Source organism: Bison bison, unplaced genomic scaffold, assembly GCF_000754665.1.
Source record: "Bison bison bison isolate TAMUID 2011002044 unplaced genomic scaffold, Bison_UMD1.0 scf7180017864235, whole genome shotgun sequence".
Classification (NCBI taxonomy): Eukaryota; Metazoa; Chordata; class Mammalia; order Artiodactyla; family Bovidae; genus Bison; species Bison bison.
The window spans coordinates 7,660,443-7,680,238 of record NW_011494807.1 but is presented as its reverse complement, the minus strand read 5'-3'; the positions used below and the strand labels follow the sequence as shown (position 1 = coordinate 7,680,238).

The following is a 19,796-nucleotide window of genomic DNA, read 5'->3' as shown; positions in this document are numbered from 1 at the left end:
GAACTAACTATAAAGTTGTATGTGGACTTGATATGGACTTGTATGCTTAGGGGTCAGCTCCCCAAAGCCTTCTCTGTTCAAGGGTCAACTGTATTTGAATGTTACCATTCCACTTGAAAGATGGGCAAAGTTGCTATTCCATAATTCTTGGCAGCCAGTAGCAAGTTGAGACAAAAAGGAAAATGGGGTCCTTCTAATATAATATGAATATGATTAACATTTGAAAAATCACTTGGGATATAAATTGAGGTATTATTTATTTATGACATATTTACATATGTACAAAATTGGCTTTATCCAATACATCATCCTGCATCAGTTCAGTTCAGTTGCTCAGTCGTGTCCGACTCTTTGCGACCCCATTGACTGCAGCATGCCAGGCTTCCCTGTCCATTACCAACTCCCAGAGCTTATTCTCCGTATTCTGGGAGTAAAAATCCAAGTTTCTTAATTTATGTATAACCCAACATCTTTTAGAACATAGAATGTTACCAGTTTGGCTTCACAGAACACAAATTCCTGTTTAAAAATTTTTCTAGCCAAGGAACAAAGTAAATTTCAACAGCATCTTAAACTAATTTAGCTGGCCCTGAGTGTATTAGTAATTTGCATGATTTTGAATTAATGTATATAATACACTTTCATCTGTTATCTACTTATATTTACTATCATACTACCATTTTGTCTATATCCATTCATCTCAATTTTCTACCTCATTAATCTTTGAGAGAAAGCACAAAGAAAGGGGAAGTAATAATAAGAGACTCAGAGGAGAAAACTACTGATACTGGCTCAATCTTTTCTACCCAGAATCTGGGGCCCAGCTCTAGGTTACCCGATATACTTAGTAACAAGATGCTATTAATGTGAGTAATCTGAGTAACCTTCTGTCAATTGAGGTTGATGTTACTCTTCCTGCATATTTTTTCCTATTCTCTTTCACACTTCTTAACTAAAAAGTATACAAACTTCTCAAATTCAGTAAGTAGTTCTGGGTGCACTTCAAAAGAAAAAAAAAAAAAACAAAACATATACACACACACACAAACATGACCAAAACAGTAGTGGCAAAGAACTGTGTTAAAGATAAGTAGTCCCAAGATGCTTGAGGGTAAAATAAAAAGAAATAGTCTCAGCTCAACTCACCCTAAAAAATGCTAGTGGGGGAGTTATAAGGAAGCAAGCAGGAATAGAACAGGACGGCTGGATGACTGGTGAAGGGAGCTGGGGCCTTAGGCTGATGAGCAGCACATCTCATGCCACAATACCAACAGTAAAAGACTGCCTGGCCCAGGATGCGGTGGTGTGTGAGAGATTACTTTTCTTGTACCTTGTATGATATGACAAGGAAATCCAAGCATGAAAAAATAAACAAGAAGCTGGGAACGTTGACTATGTGGAATCAGTCATGAGCATCAACCTTTCAAAGGTAACTCTGGGCCAAAAAAGGAATAAGAGGCCAGAATGAGATCATGTATTCATCTTTTCCATCTGCCCTTCCCTAGTCCTTACCCACTCACAAAGAGCAGAAGGTGCAAATTACCATCTACAGGAAAATCAGCTGCACCCAAATCATAGGATAACTCTCATTGCTATCTGATGACCTGAAGACTGTCCTCTAATGGGATGTCAATGTTAAGTTATTTTATGAAGACAATCCCCCAAAAACATCAATTAAGATATCTGATTTTGGTAAAATCAAAAGAAAACTTGGATTATTTTTAGGATCTGTAAAATCTCCCTATAATAGAAGGGAGAAAAGCAGAAATATGAAGTATGGGCATATGTTCCTGCACGCCTAACAGTGATGTGTTGTTAGTCTCACACCATGATAACGGGCAGCTTTTTAAAATAAAAGAAATGTTAGAGAAAAGGCTTCCCTTAATCATGGAAGATGGAGAAAACACAGATGAAGTGTTCCATAAATACCAGTAAAAAGGGAAAGTAAGTATTATGCTATAGCAACTGACCACATCTGTCTTCTCTCTCTCATTTTTAATGACACAGATATCTGAATTGCACTCAACGGTCATTATACAGGGTATGGGAATTAACACATAACATAGGTAGAAAATTAATATGTAATCTTATCACCCTCAGGTTAAAACAATAGAAGTCAAATAAGTACTTGAAATGATATTAAAACAAAGCAAACAGGACACATAACGACAGTACAGGATAATAGCTTCAACACCTTAAAAGATTTTATAAGATTGTGCTATTTTTTTTTTTACCTCTAAAGAATTATATAGAAGAGTAAATAAAAATTAAATTACATTTATATAAGAAACAATCTTCAAAAGTTATTTAAACTTTCATATATAGAGTTCAAAAGTATATGACAAAGTATTTATTTTTGATTTGTATAAATCCAAAATTGGTAAAATATATTATTTGGGGGGAAAAAGAAGCTTTCGTTAAATACAAACATAATGCACTGAATAAACCAGGTTCACTATAAAATTGTTTCTTTGAAAACTTGCATAAAAAGTAAAGGCAGAAGGGCACAAAGTTAGAAAAGCAGTGTTTAAGGCAAACTAAATAAGAAGTATCCTTAAAGTAAGTCATATAATCTCATAAACAATAATTTCCTCTCAAAAATTTATCCATTACAGCTGGAGAAATAAGTTAAAGCAGAAATAATGGCTGCTGTCAAGAGTTTACTTAGAAGTGCTGAATGGTATTATTTCAAAAATACCTAATGCTTCTAATTTAAATAGACTGGAATCATTTGCCACTTAGTTGTCACAGAGCAATGAAAAATAAAATATATCATCCCAATGTTTATCACACAGTATGAATGTGAAATGCTGAAACTTACTTGGAAAAAAAAAAAAAAAAAAGGATTTTTCAGACCATATGTGTATAATATGATAACCAAAAGGAAAATGATCAATTCTGCTATTCTGGCCGATGTTAAAAATATGCATAGAAAAGTGCACCATCTCCCTACAAGTAGGTGTATTACAGTCTGTTGGTGAGCCCACAGCTTAGCCTCAGATATGATCACATACATACACGAAAAGCTTCAAAGACTGGCAGGGAAGATATTAATCATGAATTAAAAGAAACAATGCCTTTAAACAATATTCAGTAAACATGTTCTTTAGTCAACTATTTCTTAAAAAACAAAATAATAATCAAGTACATATCATTAAGTTAAATACCTCAGCACATGAATTTGCACCTTATAAATCTGGTATATCAAACTGTCCTATAAAAATATTTATGCATTTTTTGAGAACTATGGTACGTAAAATTATATAATCATAAAAAGGACCTGTTTCTTTTCATCTACTGGAATGATACCACACCTTTCTAGAAAAGAAAAACTGCAGCCTACAGGAAATGATCAGAACAGTTGGACTGACTATTGTCCAGTTTAAGGGTCTGTCTCTTCTCTACCAGTAGCTCCAAGTGAGCAAGTGTCAGTAGGCTGGGGCCAGGCTTCTCACACAGTCCTGGGGGGCAGGCGCTGTTTATACATGCCTGCTATCGCTTTGGCCGCACTGTAGATCATCTGCCGACGAGACATGCCAGTGAAAGCCATATGCCAATCAGTCCGGCTGACATTGAGTAAACTCTTCTCCAGGACTTCACCCACTGTCACCAAAAGGCCAGACCACCTCAGATTGTAGTCCTGGGGAGTCAGACTTTGAGCCTCAGGAAAAAAGAAATTGAGAGTATTTTTTAATACATTAAAAATAAAATCACTGGAACTAGGTATAAGTGACATTTCAAAGTCCCTCAAGTTACTTTTAGTAGAGATTATGACAAACCATGAGAAACACAGATATGCTGCCAAATGTATGAAATTATAAGGTGGCAAAAAAAAAAAAAGTTGCACACATGTACTTGATTTAAAATGTCCACACTGACACACTAAACTTGTGGTTAACATACAATCTAAATCTTTTTTAAACTTTTAAAAGATATTTCTTTTGCGCTGTGCTGGGTCTTCACTGGTGCGGAGGCTTTTCTGTGGTTGCATGTGCAGGCTTCTCTCTGCAGTGACTTCTCTTGTTGGGGAGCACGGGCTCTGGGGTGCGCAGGCTTCAGTAGCTGCGGCACATTTGCAGTTCCCGGGCTCTAGAGCACAGGCTCAATAGTTGTGGTGCCTGTTGACCATCTGTACGTCTTCTTTGGAGAAATGTCTATTTAGGTTGTCTGTCCCTTTTTGATTGGGTTGTTTTGATACTGAGCTTCAAGAGCTGTTTGTTTATTTTAGAGATTAATCCCTTGTCAGTCAGTTTGTCATTTGTAAATATTTTCTCCTATTCTGAGGATTGTTTTTTCATCCTATTTATGATTTCCTTTGCAGTGCAAAAGCTTTTAAGTTTCATTAGGTCCCATTTATGTTCATTTTTGTTTTCATTACTCTAGAAGGTGGATCCAAAAAGATACTGCTGCAATTTATGTCAAAGACTCTTCTGCCTATGTTTTCCTCTAAAAGTTTTATAGTGTCCAGTCTCACATTTAGGTCTTTAATCCATTTTGAGCTGACTTTTGTATAGTGTTAGGGCGTATTCTAACTTCATTCTTTCACATGCCATTGTCCAGTTTTCCCACCACCACTTTCTGAAGAGACTGTCTTTTCTCCATTGTATATTCTTGCCGCCTTTGTCATAGCTTAGGTAACCATAGGTGTGTGTGTGTATCTCTGGACCGTCTATCCTGTTCCACTGACCTATGTGTCTGTTTTTGTGCCAATACCATACTGTTTTGATTACTATGAAGTCAGGGAGCCCAATTCCTCCAGTTGATTTTATTTTCTCAAGATTGCTTTGGCTATTTGTGGTCTTTTGTGTTTCCACACAAATTGTAGAATTCTTTGTTCTAATTCTGTGAATAAATGCCATTGATACTCTGGTATGTATTGCACTGAATCTGTAGATTGTTTTGGGTACTACAGCCATCTTCACAACATTGATTCTTCCCATCTAAGAACATGGTGTATCTCTGCATCTGTTTGTGTCTTTGAGAACTGTTAAGATTGATTGAAGAACAGAGTGTAAGTCTTCTGTCTCCTTAGGCAGGTTTATTCCTAGGTATTCTTTTTGATTTGATGGTAACTGGGATTGTTTCCTTGATTTCTCTGATATTTCATTGCTAATGTATAGGAATGCAACAGATTTCTATGTATTAATTTTGTATCCTATATTTTGACTGAATTCACGGATAAGCTCTAGTAGTTTTCTGATAGCATATTTAGGATATTCTATATATAATATCATGTCATCTGCAAACTGTGACAGTGTTACTCTTTTCCAATTTGGATTTCTTCTCTTTCTTTTATCTTCTCTGGTTTCGGTGGCTAGGAATTCCAAAATGTGGTTGACTAAAAGTGCTGAGTGGACACACTTGTCTCGTTCCTGACTTTAGAGGAAATGCTTTCCATTTTTCACCACTGAGAATGACTGCTGTGGGCTTATCGTATATGGCCTTCATTATGTTGGGGTAGGTGCTCTCTGTGCTCACTTTCTGGAGAGTTTCTATCATAAATGGGTGTTGAACTTTGTCAAAAGCTTTTTCTGCATCTACTGACACGATCGTATGGTTTTTATTCTTCAATTTGTTAATATAGTGTATCACATTGGTTAATTTGCAGATATTGAAGAATTCTTGCATCCCTGGGATAAATCCCACTGGATCATGGTCTATGATCCTGTTAAGGTATTGCTGGATTCAGTTTGCTAGTATTTTGTCAAGGAGTTTTGTGTGTATGTTCATCAGTGATACTGGTTTGTAATTTTCATTTTTTGTGATATTTTTGTCTGGTTTTGGTATCAGGGTAATGGGCTCGCAGAACATGCCTGAGTGTTCCTTCCCCTGGGATTTTTTGGAAGATTTTAAGAAAGATGAGTGATAACTCTTCTCTAAATGTTTGATAGAATTTGCCTGTGAAGCCATCTGGTTCTGGAGTTGTTTTTTTATTATTATTGGAAGATTTAAGATCATAGTTTCAATTTTAGTACTTGTGACTGAACTGTTCGTATCTTCTACTTCTTCCTGGTTCAATCTATAAAGGTTGTACCTTTCTAAGAATTTGTCTGCTTCTTCTAGGTTATCCATTTTATTGGCATACAGTGGCTTATAGCAGTCTCTTATGATCTTTTTATTTCTGCTGTGTCAGTTGTAAACTTCCCCTTTTTCATTTATAATTTTATGGATTTAAGTCCTTTTTCTTGATGGCTAAAGCTTTGTCAATTTTGTTTATCTTTTCAAAGAACTGGCTTTTAGTTTCATTGATCTTTCCTATTGCTTTGTCTCTATTTCATTTATTTCTGCTCTGATCTTTATGATTTCTTTTGTCTGCTAACTTTGTGTTTTGTTTCTCCTTCTTTATCTAGTCCCTTTAGATGTAAGGTTAGGTTATTTATTTGAGGTTTTTCTTATTTCTTGAGGTAAGACTGTACTGCTATAAGCTTCTTAGAACTGTTTTTGCTGAATCCCACAGGCTTTGGATTGTGGTTTTGCTGTCATTTCTCTAGTACTTTTTGATTTCCTCAGTGATACACTGGTTATTTAGTAACACTGTTAAGCCTCCTGTGTTTGTGCTTTTTTATAGTTTTTTCCCCCTGTAACTAATTTCTAACCTCATAGTGTTGTGATTAGAAAAGATGCTTGCTATGGTTTCAATTTCCTTAAATTTACAGATGCTTGATTTGTGCCCCAAGATGTGATCTATCCTGGAGAAATGTCCCGTTTGCACTTTGAGAGGAAAGTGTATTCTGCTGCTTTCAGATGGAATGTCCTATAAATATCAATTAAGTTTATCTGGTCTAATGGGTCAATTAAGGCATGTGTTTATTAATTTTCTGTCTGGATAATCCGACCAGTAGTGTAAGTGGGTTGTTAAAAATCCCCACTATTATTATTTTTTTCAATTTCTCTTTCTATGGCTGTTAACATTTACATTATATGTTGAGGTGCTCCTATGCTATGTGTATATATGTTTACAACTCTTTCATCTTCTTCTTGGACCGATCCCTTGACCAGTATATAGCATCCTTCCTTGTCTCCTGTAACAGTTTTTATTTTAAAGTCTATTGTATCTGATAGGAGTATTGCTACTCCAGCTTTCTTTTGATTTCCAAGCATGGTTGTTACTTCTAGCAAATTCCAACTAATGAAATCCTTTTTCTCCCTTAATCTGTTCATATATTCACCTCTGTAAATTGATTCACTGGTGTTTGAACCAATTGGCCAATTTGGAACAAATCCTTGTCAGAATATAATGTTTGGGATTCTGTGACTTATAATTTAAGAAATGCATATTTGGTCTTTGTCCCCAGTTTCTGACAACAAGCTGCCTTGGACTTTCTAAGCAATAAGGGCCATACAAAGGCTATCTTTTGTTGTGTTGAGGGGATATTTGAAAAGCTCTCAGGTAACTTAAGGACAGAAGTTTGTAGCCAAGGGAATCAACCCTGTGACAAGAGTTGGAATTTTTGTTCCTGTTCACCACCTGCATCCCACCCAACCTCTGGGGAGGGGACAGAGGCTTGGGTTATACTGTGTAATAAAGCCAGTTATACTGTGTAATAAAGCCAGACAGAGGCTCAATCAGTTATACTGTGTAATAAAGCCTCCATAAAAACTCAAAAGCAGAGGATTTGCTGATTCCAGGTTGGTGAACATGTGAAGATTTGAAAAGAATGGGGCTCAGAGATGGCAGAGGAACTGTATGTCTTTACCCCATACCTTGTCCTATGCATCTCTTCCATCTGGCTGTTCCTGAGTTATATTCTTTTTAAGAAATTGGTGATTTAGTGAGTAAATGGACTTCCTAAGGAGGAGGTAACTGCAACCCCCAGTCTATATATAGTATGCCAGTGAGAATTCCAGGTGATAGCCGAGGCTTGCTATTGGCATCTGGGAACTGGGACAGTCTTGTGAGACAGAACCCTCAGCTTCTGGCGCTATCTCTTGGTAGACAGTGTCAATACTGAATTATAGTACAGATAGCTATGTCCTAGAATGGCTTGGTAGTGTGGGGGAAAAAATCCTCCCAAACATTAGAACTGGATTTAAAACCTACATAACTGGTATCAGAAGTAATATTTTCAAGCATGATCCTAGCTCACAGAACTGTGTGGTTTGAGAAGGAAGGATGCAAGAGCAGGGGATGAGGAACATGATTTCTGGGTGGTATGGAGCAGCAGCTGTGCAGCAGTCAATTATTCAAGGTAAAAAAGTTGATAATGGAGTGTAGAGATGCATCCAACTCCTGGGGAGCTGGCTCACTGAATGCATAAAGAAATGAGAACTAATTTTTTTAAAAAGGTAACTATTCAATCCTTGGTTTCTATTATGTACAACAGCTAAACTAAAAGAAAAAAATGCTGGTTTGGGCCTTGGAAAACAGACCAAGCTCAGATTTGGATTAGTCTGAGCTTTGGTCACTTGTCTAAAAGTCATCTCCTCCCCAGGGAAAAGTTGCACGGGGACAACAGAAAGATCTCTAAGACCTCTGGTCACTAAAAAGATTGGAGGCGGGTCAAAATCAGGAAACTCGTGAAATCAGGGGTACAGTGTGGAGGAGCCAGCTCATTTTGTGGATTCAGTAATAGTTAACCTTTGCTAAAACAGATCATGAAAATAACTAATTCAGGAGCTAGTCTGGTTTTTAATGCTGCAGAACAGAATAGAATGTTTGCATTGATGCAGGACCCACAGTTTGTTGTGGAACCATTAGAGACAATTATGTATGATCCAGACACACAGGAGACTACTTCTGAAGGAAAAGCCAGTCGGGTCAACTAGATAAAAGCACTGTAAGGTTTATTTACCCTGGGAGGGGTCTGTCCATCATGCCATTATAAAAGTCAAGCAGAACACCCAATGAAGCAGCCAGTATACCTCCTATGCAGGCCGTGTGCGACCAGCTCTGTGATGACCGAGCTATTCATCTGCTCAATATACCTGTTACTCAGGTCATGGTGGCACATCCCTGGTGGCAAAGATGGTAAAGAATCTGCTTACAATGCAGGAGACCCGGGTTCGATAATCCCTGGGTCAGGAATGGCACCATTCCAGTATTCGTGTCTGGAGAATTTCATGGACAGAGGAGCCTGGTGGGCCATAGTCACTGGGGTTGCAAAGAGTCAGACACAATTGAGTGACTAACACTTTCACTTTCGTAATGAGCTAAATCGTGCAGGATAACTAAGTAGGAAATCAGTATGTACAAGAGTGGAGAACAGAAGTTTTCAGGACTTGACACAGGAGTCCCTTGAGCTGTGTTACCAAAGTCCACTGGTGAAGGTCTGAAATGTGCTACAATTAGACTGAAAAAAATGTAATTGTTGACGGGATTATGAAGTTGAATATTTAAGCAGGTATAACAAAGTTGTGTCTCTTTTACACAGCTGGACGGATATCGTGTCTGGCTGGGGAACATGTCCCCTATCTAGTATTACAAAACCAAACCTGTTGATGAAGTCTCAGTGGGCAGTACAGTGAGGAATGGAAGTGATGATGGAATCACAATATGTAAGTTTGTAGAATTGGTGTTCGAGCAGGTTTTGATAAGTGACTGTGTTTTGTCTCTTTTTAACCTGATTGTACTTTGAGGATGGAGACTCTGTCTCACTGGAGAATGGTTCCTCTCTAGCTATGGTTGTAAAACAGAAGGGATGGAAAGCCATGCTTCCAGCATTTTTAACTGAACATGCTATTCGGAACCAGTGATACTGTCTGAGCCCACAGCATAGAATAGAAGCTGCAGTGCTGGCAGGGACAAAATTCTCTGTGCCATAGCACTGTGTGAAGGGCAGACTGAGGCTTATGGCAAAAATCTGAGTGCCTCCCAGCAAGTCTTGGACTTCAAATGAGGGAGTTTCTACTTAAAGGGTGTTTACTGCTAGTCTAGGACATTATTAATTAAAGCTACTCATATAACTAAAGGACATAAAATGATCTTGAAATCTGAAACACCCATAACATCTGGGATGATGGAGAAACACCCAAATAGGGAAGGCAGTGCCTAGAAGTGTTCCGTAATAACATGGAAATGGTTTATAAAGAATCATGCTCTCTGGGGAATCTTAGGAGGAAACACTCACAGTTCCCGTGTTGCTCTTCCTCTAGGACAGACTTTGGAATCAACAGAGGACCTGCTGGAACCAACTGCCCAGGTAGACAGTACGCAATGAACAGCTCTAAAGTGAACAACCAAGAGCTACTGGGATTATGGGTAGTAGTTCCAGGGTGAATAGATAACATACTATTTGGAAGTCCACCACTCTGACTGAGGAAGTTAAAAATAAATCAGTTGGCTCATTAAGGTTGAAATGCATGCTGTTTTCCCAGCACTGATGAAAGAACTGAATGGTGATAAACATCCTGTATCTTTGACTTTTACTGACTCATGGGCAGTGGCCAATGGCCTGGCCATATGGTTAGGCAGGAGGGCAGTGGCAACCTGGCCTATAAAAGGGATGTCCATATGGGACACACAGCCCTGTGGGAATTAGAAGGATGCATTAAAGTAGGACACGTTGATGCCCATCAGAACTCCTTTCCAGGCTTGGAAGGTGAATGGAATCACAGGCAGATATCCCCCTGTGCTCTCCTGAGACAGCCACCCGCATCTAAGAAGCTAAGTGGATATGGGGTTAGTGCAGCAATGTGAGACTGGCTTACCCTAGACACACTCTTCTTGTACACTCTGATGCACAAAATGCCAGTAAGAACTGTTCTGTCTGCCAGCAAAAAAAAGGCAGAGACTGCAGATGGCTGTGTGGCAGATTCCCAGTTGTGACGGCCCTGAACATATCTGGCAAGCTATCGGGTAGCCCTGGGTGACTTTGCTGACTCGGGGCCAGGCTTTTCTTACCCAGTGGTAGAGGCAAGTGCTCAGAGTGTTGTAAGAGAACTGGAACAGAAGACAGGGCACCAATGTGGATGGCTGAGCTCCATTTCTTCAGAGTAAGGAACATACTTTTACAGCCCATAATGTCCAGTGGGTAAAGGCAGCCCCTCAGAGAGAGTCTGATAGAGAATTGAACAGGTAACCGAAACCGTGGTTGTCTAAATGGGGAGAGAAAGGTGTGAGAGGCTGGCCTGCAGGACAAGAAGAGCTAGAGGAGGGTCTGCACAGGGTAGAGTCCAGTGTTGTTCTGGGAGGGAGGAAGTGGCGGATGGTGCTAGTGTGATTAGGCAGTTCTCACCAAGGACAGAGGACACTGGGATAAGAGCTTTTTTTTCTTTCTCAGATCACCTCAACCTTTTTCTCCCTCTGAGGTAGCAGTCAGATGACCGAAGTGGCAAGTGCAAGAAACAGAGATGATTTCTAAGCCAGAAACTGTAAATACGTGTCTTAATCTTTGTTACAATTCCTAAGGGCCTGTGATGAACCTTCACTCCATGGAGCAAAACTGGGGCTCACAGAGATTGCCGCTATATGGCCTGGTGGTAAAGACAGCTCACCCACTCTGCACCCTTGTAACCTTACCTTGTTTGAGAAACGGATGAGGGGGAGGCACTTGCCAGACTAAGTACTGCTGTCTGTAATCTAGACTGGCACAGGGGCTGAACCTAAGTCACTTCGAAAGGTAGAAGAATTTGAGTATGAATGAAGGAAAAAGGGGAAAAAAATAAAAGACTCAGAGCAAAACATGATACTGTCTGTTGCTCCATTATACCCCATGCCTGAAAGGGTGAAGCCATACCTTACTTCTGAAAGCACTCCTGCTTGCTTTCTAATTGAGGTGTTGTTGATTTGCAATGCTGTATTAGTTTCAGATATATAGCGAACTAGTCCAATTATACGTATGTATGTATATATCTGTTATATTCCAGATTCGTTTTCACTATAGGTTACTACAAGATACTGAGTGGTTTCCTGTACTATACAGTCTATGTTGTTATCTATTTTATACATAGTCGTGTACAGCTATTCACCCCAAACTCATCTATCCCTCCCCCCAACTCCTTCCCCTTTGGCAACCATAAGTTTATTTTTCATGTCTGTGAGTCTATTTCTGTTTTCTAAATAAGTTCATTTATATCTTTTTCTTTGTTTTTTTTTTTAACATGTAAGTGAGATCATATGATACCACTTATGAGAATCTGATTTCCTTCCTTCCTCAGTCAGAAGTTCATGTAGCAATCTGGACTCATACTGACCCCTTAATCTGTGGGATCCAACACTCTTTATAGGTAGAAAGTGTCAGAACTGGGTTGAATTATAGGATATGCAGCAGGTATTGGATAACAGATTAGAGGTGTGGGAAGAACTACCTCATCTCCTCACACACACAGAGGAATTGGTTTCAGAACCCTTTTTACTGTTCTATTTCTAAATTTTATTAATTTTACCAATTAGTTCTTAAGTGATACTGTATTACTGTTTTAGGTTAGGTTACAAGCCAGACTCACAGAATAAAATGGAAAACTTCTACGTCTATGCATTAGACACATCAGTCATCTATTCTCTGAATATCCTTTACACCTCGTTATGACACCACTGTGCGTGCGTGTGCGCTAAGTTGCTTCAGTCGTGTCTGACTCTGTGAGATGCCATAAACTGTAGCCTGCTAGGATAATCTTAGAACTCAATTTTGGGGGAGCTAGGTGAAATTCTTGCATTAAAAGGTTTTACTAAGATAGTTAAGTTAAATCACATCAAACTGCCAAAATGTGGCTGTTTTTTTAACTTCAAAAAGCAATTCTGTATGGTTCAACCTAATGGTTATAAACTGCCATTGTTAATTCAAGAATATTTTCCTAGAAAATTAACAACAGTATGTAATTTTTCTGAATTAGTGGTATAGCAGTAGGCATAGCATTTGTTTACAATCTTTTAACCACCCTCATACTGGAGTGAATTTAATATTACTGTGTATATAAAAATGCTTTCTTCAACTTCTGAAAAGAAATTGTGGTAAAAATTATGATATCAGTGGTATGGTATTGTGGAATCAAAACTTTAAGCATCAATTCTTATTCTCCATCTAAAATGTAAACCCCTAAGAAGGTCACAGGTTGCTTTAAGAGGCTTCATAAACACATAAGCCAAATTTATATGTGAGTGCATACATCATACATACTTTCTCTTGGGGGAGAATCCCAAGAGAATTCTCAAAAACCTAAGGTCCCAAATAACTTTTGAGAGTTTTGAAATGATATTTATGAGTATAAAGAGTCCAATGTAAATAAACTCTTATATTCCATTTTGTTCAAGAAAGGATTAAAAGTAACAAAAATGTAGAAGGAATGAAACTCATTATAGATTAACTCTTACATTCTTCTGGAAACTATGTGGATAAGTAAACATTTTTCAGCAAAGTGAAAAGACTTTTGCCTTTCATCCAAGGTTTGTAAACTTGCTTCTAAGTATGTTTCCACATGTTTTTAACGATGAACAAATTAAAGAGGAAGATGAGGACAAAGAAAAAGGAACTAGAGTAACCAGGAAAAATGAAAATGTGAGATAAATGAGACAATATATGAAAAGTTAACATAAAATCAGAATAGGTAAATTTTTTTCTAATCCAAAGGTAATGAACACAATCATAAAAACAAACAAGCAAAACAATGAAGAAAAGAGCAACTAACCATGTAATGGATTTACCTTTGCAAAGACCGCTGGAAAATAAAAGTAGGGAGGTACTGAAACAACGTGGAAGGGACAGAAAATTGAAAAAGAGAAAAAAAGAGGGAAGAAAAATCAAGAATATACCATATTTTCAATAAAAATCTTATTTTGAGAACAATATTTGAAGCCTTTCTGGAGCATAATGAAAAAGGATAAAACTAACCTGTTGTACAAACTCCAAGGGTACTGGTGTGGCTTGTGTAAATGCTTCCAGATGAATGCCATGCACAGGGTCTTCAACTATCAGACAGCCAATGTCAAACCATCTGCAACAGAATGTGTGAGTTTCAAGTTGTGTATGTGCTAAGTAAGTTCTATGAATTGATAAAGTACTGTCCTTCGGATAAAACGCTAGCAGACTGATTAAAAGATAAATCATAAAAAAACATATATAACTGCCCTGTTGGCTTAATTTCAAGAGGGGGAAAAATGGGGAAGAACAACAAAAATAATTGAAAACCATGCATCATGGAAAATACCTTTTCGTGCTAAGATTTGGGGAGAAGAACGGCAATTAGAGGTATTCAAATATGCAACAGATATATTTATTCATCTGAAAATTCAAATAGCTTATCATAATTAAAAACATCATTTGCTAACATATGAGAAATTTTATACTACCAACTCTATGATTAGTATATAGCCAAGTTGCAAAGTTACTAGCTGACCTAAAAATAAGCTCATTCAGGAAATAAAAAATCCTCTCCTCATTCCTGATAAATGTTTCTAATCACAATTTCTGAATTGTTCACAGTGTATCAGACTTTGAGGACAGCTTCATGAAATCAAGAAAAATTTCTTCCATTTTAAGATACACATTAAGAAGTGATAAATTTTAAAACTGACTTAGGTGAGGTTATCAGTACATCATCAGCATTTTAATTAACCAGAAGCAGGAAATCATGGTTTTAAATGAGAAGATACAGAACAAGAAAATTTAAAAATACGCAGATTAAAGTGCTATGAAATATAATACAGATTAGGAAACTTTTTTTAACATCTCAAAGAAACAACAAAACAGTAAACAGAATAACAACTTTGCCTGAATGGTAAAATAGCAGTTCATTACGTCTACAGTATTCACATTCCAAAACTTTGCTTCAAATTGAGAGCCTTAAATAAGTGATCTTATATGAATCGTTATTTAAGTATTTCATTGGGTATATGAATCATTATTTTATTTGGGATATGACTCAGTATTTTATTTTACACAATTGTGTATCGTGCAGACAGCAGAGGACTGCAGTGACTCAGCTCCCAGGCACGGCACGGACTTCCTGGAAAGCAGCGCCCCCGAAGGTACAACGGTCTTCGCACAATGCCTGTGAGCACACACTGGAACTCCCCGGGTCCACACTGCTCTCATGCCCCCATGTGTCAGCCTAAGCATCCCATTCTCCTCCAGCTCAAATCCAAAGTGCCATCACTGTCAGGATCACGGAGACCTCTTCAGTACCTCTCACGGGTGCTGCTGGCCGAGTAACTTTGCCTTCTGCCTCCGCCCTCCTGTCCTTCTACCCAACTTCCACTCTCCACCCATGGGAGAAAGAGTGGCGGTCGCCACTGCTCATGCTCAAGGACAGTCACCAAGGAACTCTCTCCTCACCCTCTCCTTGTGGCTGGTGAAATAAGGCAGACTTGGCCAAATCCCATAAGGAAGTCACCTGGACTTAAGAAGAATGGTCGTTCCAAGACTTTGGATTTTATGTAGCAGGAAAACATCGAAATAGAACCTGAGGAGCTGATACAGGTATGCCAGTTTGTATTTTACCGAAGAAAGACTATCCACCATCACCGATTACTTCCCAAAAGGACATTTTAATCCATTTTACACATAACCCAATACTTTTAAACTCGATAGGTTAATTTCAGAATAAGGACAGTTCATGCTTACATAGGTATTTTTCCATTTTGGTACACAAGATGCTAATTTTCCTCATGGAGCATGAACTGATGCAAAGGTCATCACAGATAGCTAGGTCTTTACTGGCTCTGCTCTGTAGGGGCCACACAACATTGGTCTTTTCTTGCCTTAGTTATAAGCATGCATTTCTCTATCTTCTGTGCATTTATTTCCTATGGGAACATCACAAAGGTTAGTAGCCAAAGCAGACTATCAAGTGTTTTGGGTTGTGGGTTTGCTGTTTGCTCTCATGTTCTTCCTCTATCCCCCTTCTGTATCTTAATATCACAACCTTTCCATCCTCTCTCATTCTTGACCATACTTGGAAACCATCAACAGACTTCCTAATACTACTTATTTGCTACTCTTCTGCTCAAAAAAGCATTGTTTGGCAGGAAAAAATACCATGTCTAGGTATGATGGTGCAGTTGATGGCGGACCAATGAAAAGCTGGATGAGATTATAAATTATAACCCAAGGTATCCAAGAGCTGTAGGAGCAAGGAAGATAAAATGGAGTAACGTTCTCGACAGAGACAACTTTATAAAGGTACCCTTTAAGACCTTCAGCTGATGCTGAGCACTACCCAGTCTGGGCTCAGGTCAGTCGTGACTGCAGTGCACCAAACCACCCCTTTCACACACCTCACTACTGTTCACTGCAGCAAACAGTGAACCTTCTCAGGATTACCTGAAGACTCTCGAGTTTCTTATAAACAATACCTGGCTTTAAAAGACTGTGAAGTGAGGCATCGACAAAGACAGCGCCTTATCATTATACCAAAAGGAGGCTAAATGAGGCCCATACACTGGATTCAGTAGACAAGGATCTTTAATGACTCATACTAAAGAAAACAGAGGTAAAGGTAGTCACACTAGAAGAAAAGATATAGATATTTAATAGATAAATTGAATTTAAAAAAAAAAAAACAAAAACAGTGTATGGGCTACACAGCAGCAGACAGGTAAATAGAAGATACTCAAACTAAAGAATAGAGAGGAAAACTAGAGGGAGCAAGTAGAGGGAAGTGGGGCCTGACCACCTGAGACATGCAGGGTATAGCCAGAAGGTGAAGAAAGTGTCACTGGAGTCCTAGACAGAGAAAAGGGCCAGAAGCCAATTCTGAAGGTAAAGTGGCTAAGAACTTTCCAGAACAGACAAAAGACATAAATCTAGTGAAAGACAGAAAGAATCAAGCTTGGTGAATCCAGAGAAGTTTAACACATAAGCAACACAGCACACCTATACGAACCATAGTAAAACTGCAAACCATAGTGACAAACAAAACCGTAAAAGCAGCAGAACATCACATTCTCTTCACAGAGACAGCAAGCTGGACAGCTGATGCAGCGGAAATGATGGGAGCCAGAAAACAGTGCAATGGCATCTTTAAAGTATTACATAAGAAATCTGCTGATCTTCTCCAGAGAAAACACCCTACGGAAACAAAGGTACGCAAAGGCATTTTCGGACCAAAGCTAAGAGAACTCGTGGCTGAAGTCTAATGCAGTACAAAGAATGTTTTTAGGCAGAGTGAGAATGATCCCAGACTTAAAACCAAAAATGAAGGACGGTCTTCAAAGAATCAATGTAAGTGAGCAGAATGCACAGAATACTAACAATATCTTGAGTTTAAAATATATGCACAATTAAGATAACTTAAAACACTGCACAAGATGTAGGGGGTAAATTGTATTATCAACAGTCATAATTTGTACTATAATGTAATACATGGAAAAGGCATGATGGAATCTCTAAGGTAACCCTTACATCAATATTAAAAGGTTAATCGAGGGGAAAAAATGAAATAATAATGATCAGTGGATTGTTGCTTCGTGCTTATACAGAAAGTTCAAACTTCCCAACCGAATATTCAAAGCTCCTCAGTCTGTCCCCAGACTACACCTGACTTTCTATCCAACAATGTTCAGCCAAGCTGATATAATCTCTGACACCTAAATGTGTCTTAATCATCTTCACAACTCTTCCTCCACATAGCATGTCCTACCTATTCTTTTTCACTTATCCAAATTTTAACTACTCTTCAAACTTCAGTTCAAGTACCAACCATTCATGACTCTTATCTGACACTGCTGCTGCTACTGCTAAGTCGCTTCAGTCGTGTCCGACTCTGTGCGACCCCATAGACGGCAGCCCACCAGGCTCCCCCGTCCCTGGGATTCTCCAGGCAAGAACACTGGAGTGGGTTGCCATTTCCTTCTCCAATGTATGAAAGTGAAAAGTGAAAGGGAAGTTGCTCAGTCATGTCCAACTCTTCATGATCCCATGGACTGCAGCACATCAGGCTCCCCCATTGATGGGATTTTCCAGGCAAGAGTACTGGAGTGGGGTGCCATTGCCTTCTCCTTATCTGACACTATTCCACATCAAATTATTTCCAGTGAACATGTATGTAACATTTCCTATAAGTAAAGATTTACACACTTACAGAGTCACTTAAAACTGTTTATCTGTGTATACATTTTCTCTCCCACCTGGTCTATAACAGACCCTCAAAGTTGGAGTACATTTTGTACACTATAGCTACAAAGTACTAAGCACAGTGCTACTCAATACTAAAACAAAAATTACATGAGTCAAAGTCGCTCAGCCATGTCCAACTCTTTGCGACCCTGTGGACTGCACCAAGCCAGAATACTGGAGGGGGTAGCCGTTCCCTTCTCCAGGGGATCTTCCCAACTCAGGGATACAACCCAGGTCTTCCACATTTCAGGCTGATTCTTTACTAGCTGAGCCACAAGGGAAGCCCAAAAGCAACAAAATCACACGGTAAATAGGAAGAAGGTAGCTCTCAACAGTTGGAAGTTATTTTAATATAAGACAATTCTGCAAATTAAAAAAATTCTCTGATCAAAAAATCCATCCATTAAAAGTTTAATGCCCTCAAAAACAATGACAAATTATGCTGTTAGAGGTTTTTTCCCAACCTACATAGATGAGAGGCAGTGCTCAACAGAACTCAAACCTGGTGACTGCCTCCAGGCCATCCTGCCAGACCTCCCATTACTCTGAACAGCTATGCAAGATGATAGCTGTTTGTGTTTGTTACGGAAGTCAGCATCCAAGTCAAAGCTACACCATTCTATCTTATTTAATTGATAATTAACACAGTCTTAGAATTCAGGCAACACAATGTAAATTTTATAATTAAAAAGGAGAAAATAAGAGTAGAAATGTGAGCTAGGCTACACAGGTCACATAACTAATGAGATGATATAGCTAGGCCATAACATATTTTCTGTCTGGTTCTAAAGTAAGATACATTTTTTTACTAGATATTCAGTGTGAGCAATTCTATTTTTGCTCCTAAGGGAAATATAATAAGCCACTCACTGAACCCATTATAAACAAACAACAGTCTGTTGTCCAACAAACTGGACAACCTAGAAGAAATGCATAAATTCCTAAAAACACACACAATCGACTAAGACCGAAGCATGGCAGCATTATTTCCAACCACCGAGGCATGGCAGCAACCTAAGTGTGTGTCCATGAAAAACAAAATGTGATTTATGTATACACATTCAAACACACACACGTATATATATACATGTGGTGTGGTATATATATTTATATGCATGTGGATATAAAATAGTATCTTATTCCATTAAAAAGAAAGGAAAACCCTGCCATTTGCAATAATATGGATGGAATTAAGGTAATTAAGGTAAGTCAGAGAAAGATAAATACCATAGGCTCTCCCTTACCTGTGGAGGTGGGGAAGTAAATTCACAGATACAAAGGACAGACTGGTGGATGCAGAGGCAGGAGTGGGAGACAGGGTAAAATGGATGAAGGGGATTAAAAGGTACAAAGTTCCAGGTATAAAATAAGTCATGAAGATGTAATGTACAGCGTGGGATTAATCATGAATTTTGCATATTTGAAAGCTGCTAAAAGATGAAAAGATCTTGTCATGAAAGTTCTCTTTATAAGAAAAAAACAAGGAATAGAAGGAACATACCTCAACATAATAAAAGCTATATACGACAAACCCACAGCAAACATTATCCTCAATGGTGAAAAATTGAAAGCATTTCCTCTAAAGTCAGGAACAAGACAAGGGCGCCCACTTTCACCATTACTATTCAACATAGTTTTGGAAGTGTTGGCCACAGCAATCAGAGCAGAAAAAGAAATAAAAGGAATCCAAATTGGAAAAGAAGAAGTAAAACTCTCACTGTTTGCAGATGACATGATCCTTTACATAGAAAACCCTAAAGACTCCACCAGAAAATTACTAGAACTAATCAATGATTATAGTAAAGT

The 19,796-nt window shown here is 38.4% G+C and overlaps 1 protein-coding gene across 1 annotated transcript in view; it reads right to left on the bottom strand.

Moving 5' to 3' along the window:
- Positions 1-232: 232 nt before the first annotated feature.
- PRRC1 (proline-rich coiled-coil 1) overlaps positions 233-19,796 on the bottom strand; it is a 50,003-nt gene continuing 30,439 nt past the window's right edge. Inside the window, exons 8-9 of the mRNA XM_010846329.1 lie at positions 13,767-13,869; positions 233-3,661 (exon numbers count right to left, since the gene is read on the bottom strand). Of these exons, the coding sequence (XP_010844631.1) occupies positions 3,452-3,661; positions 13,767-13,869 (313 nt within the window). The 3' untranslated portion in view covers positions 233-3,451. The remainder of the gene's footprint in view (positions 3,662-13,766; positions 13,870-19,796) is intronic.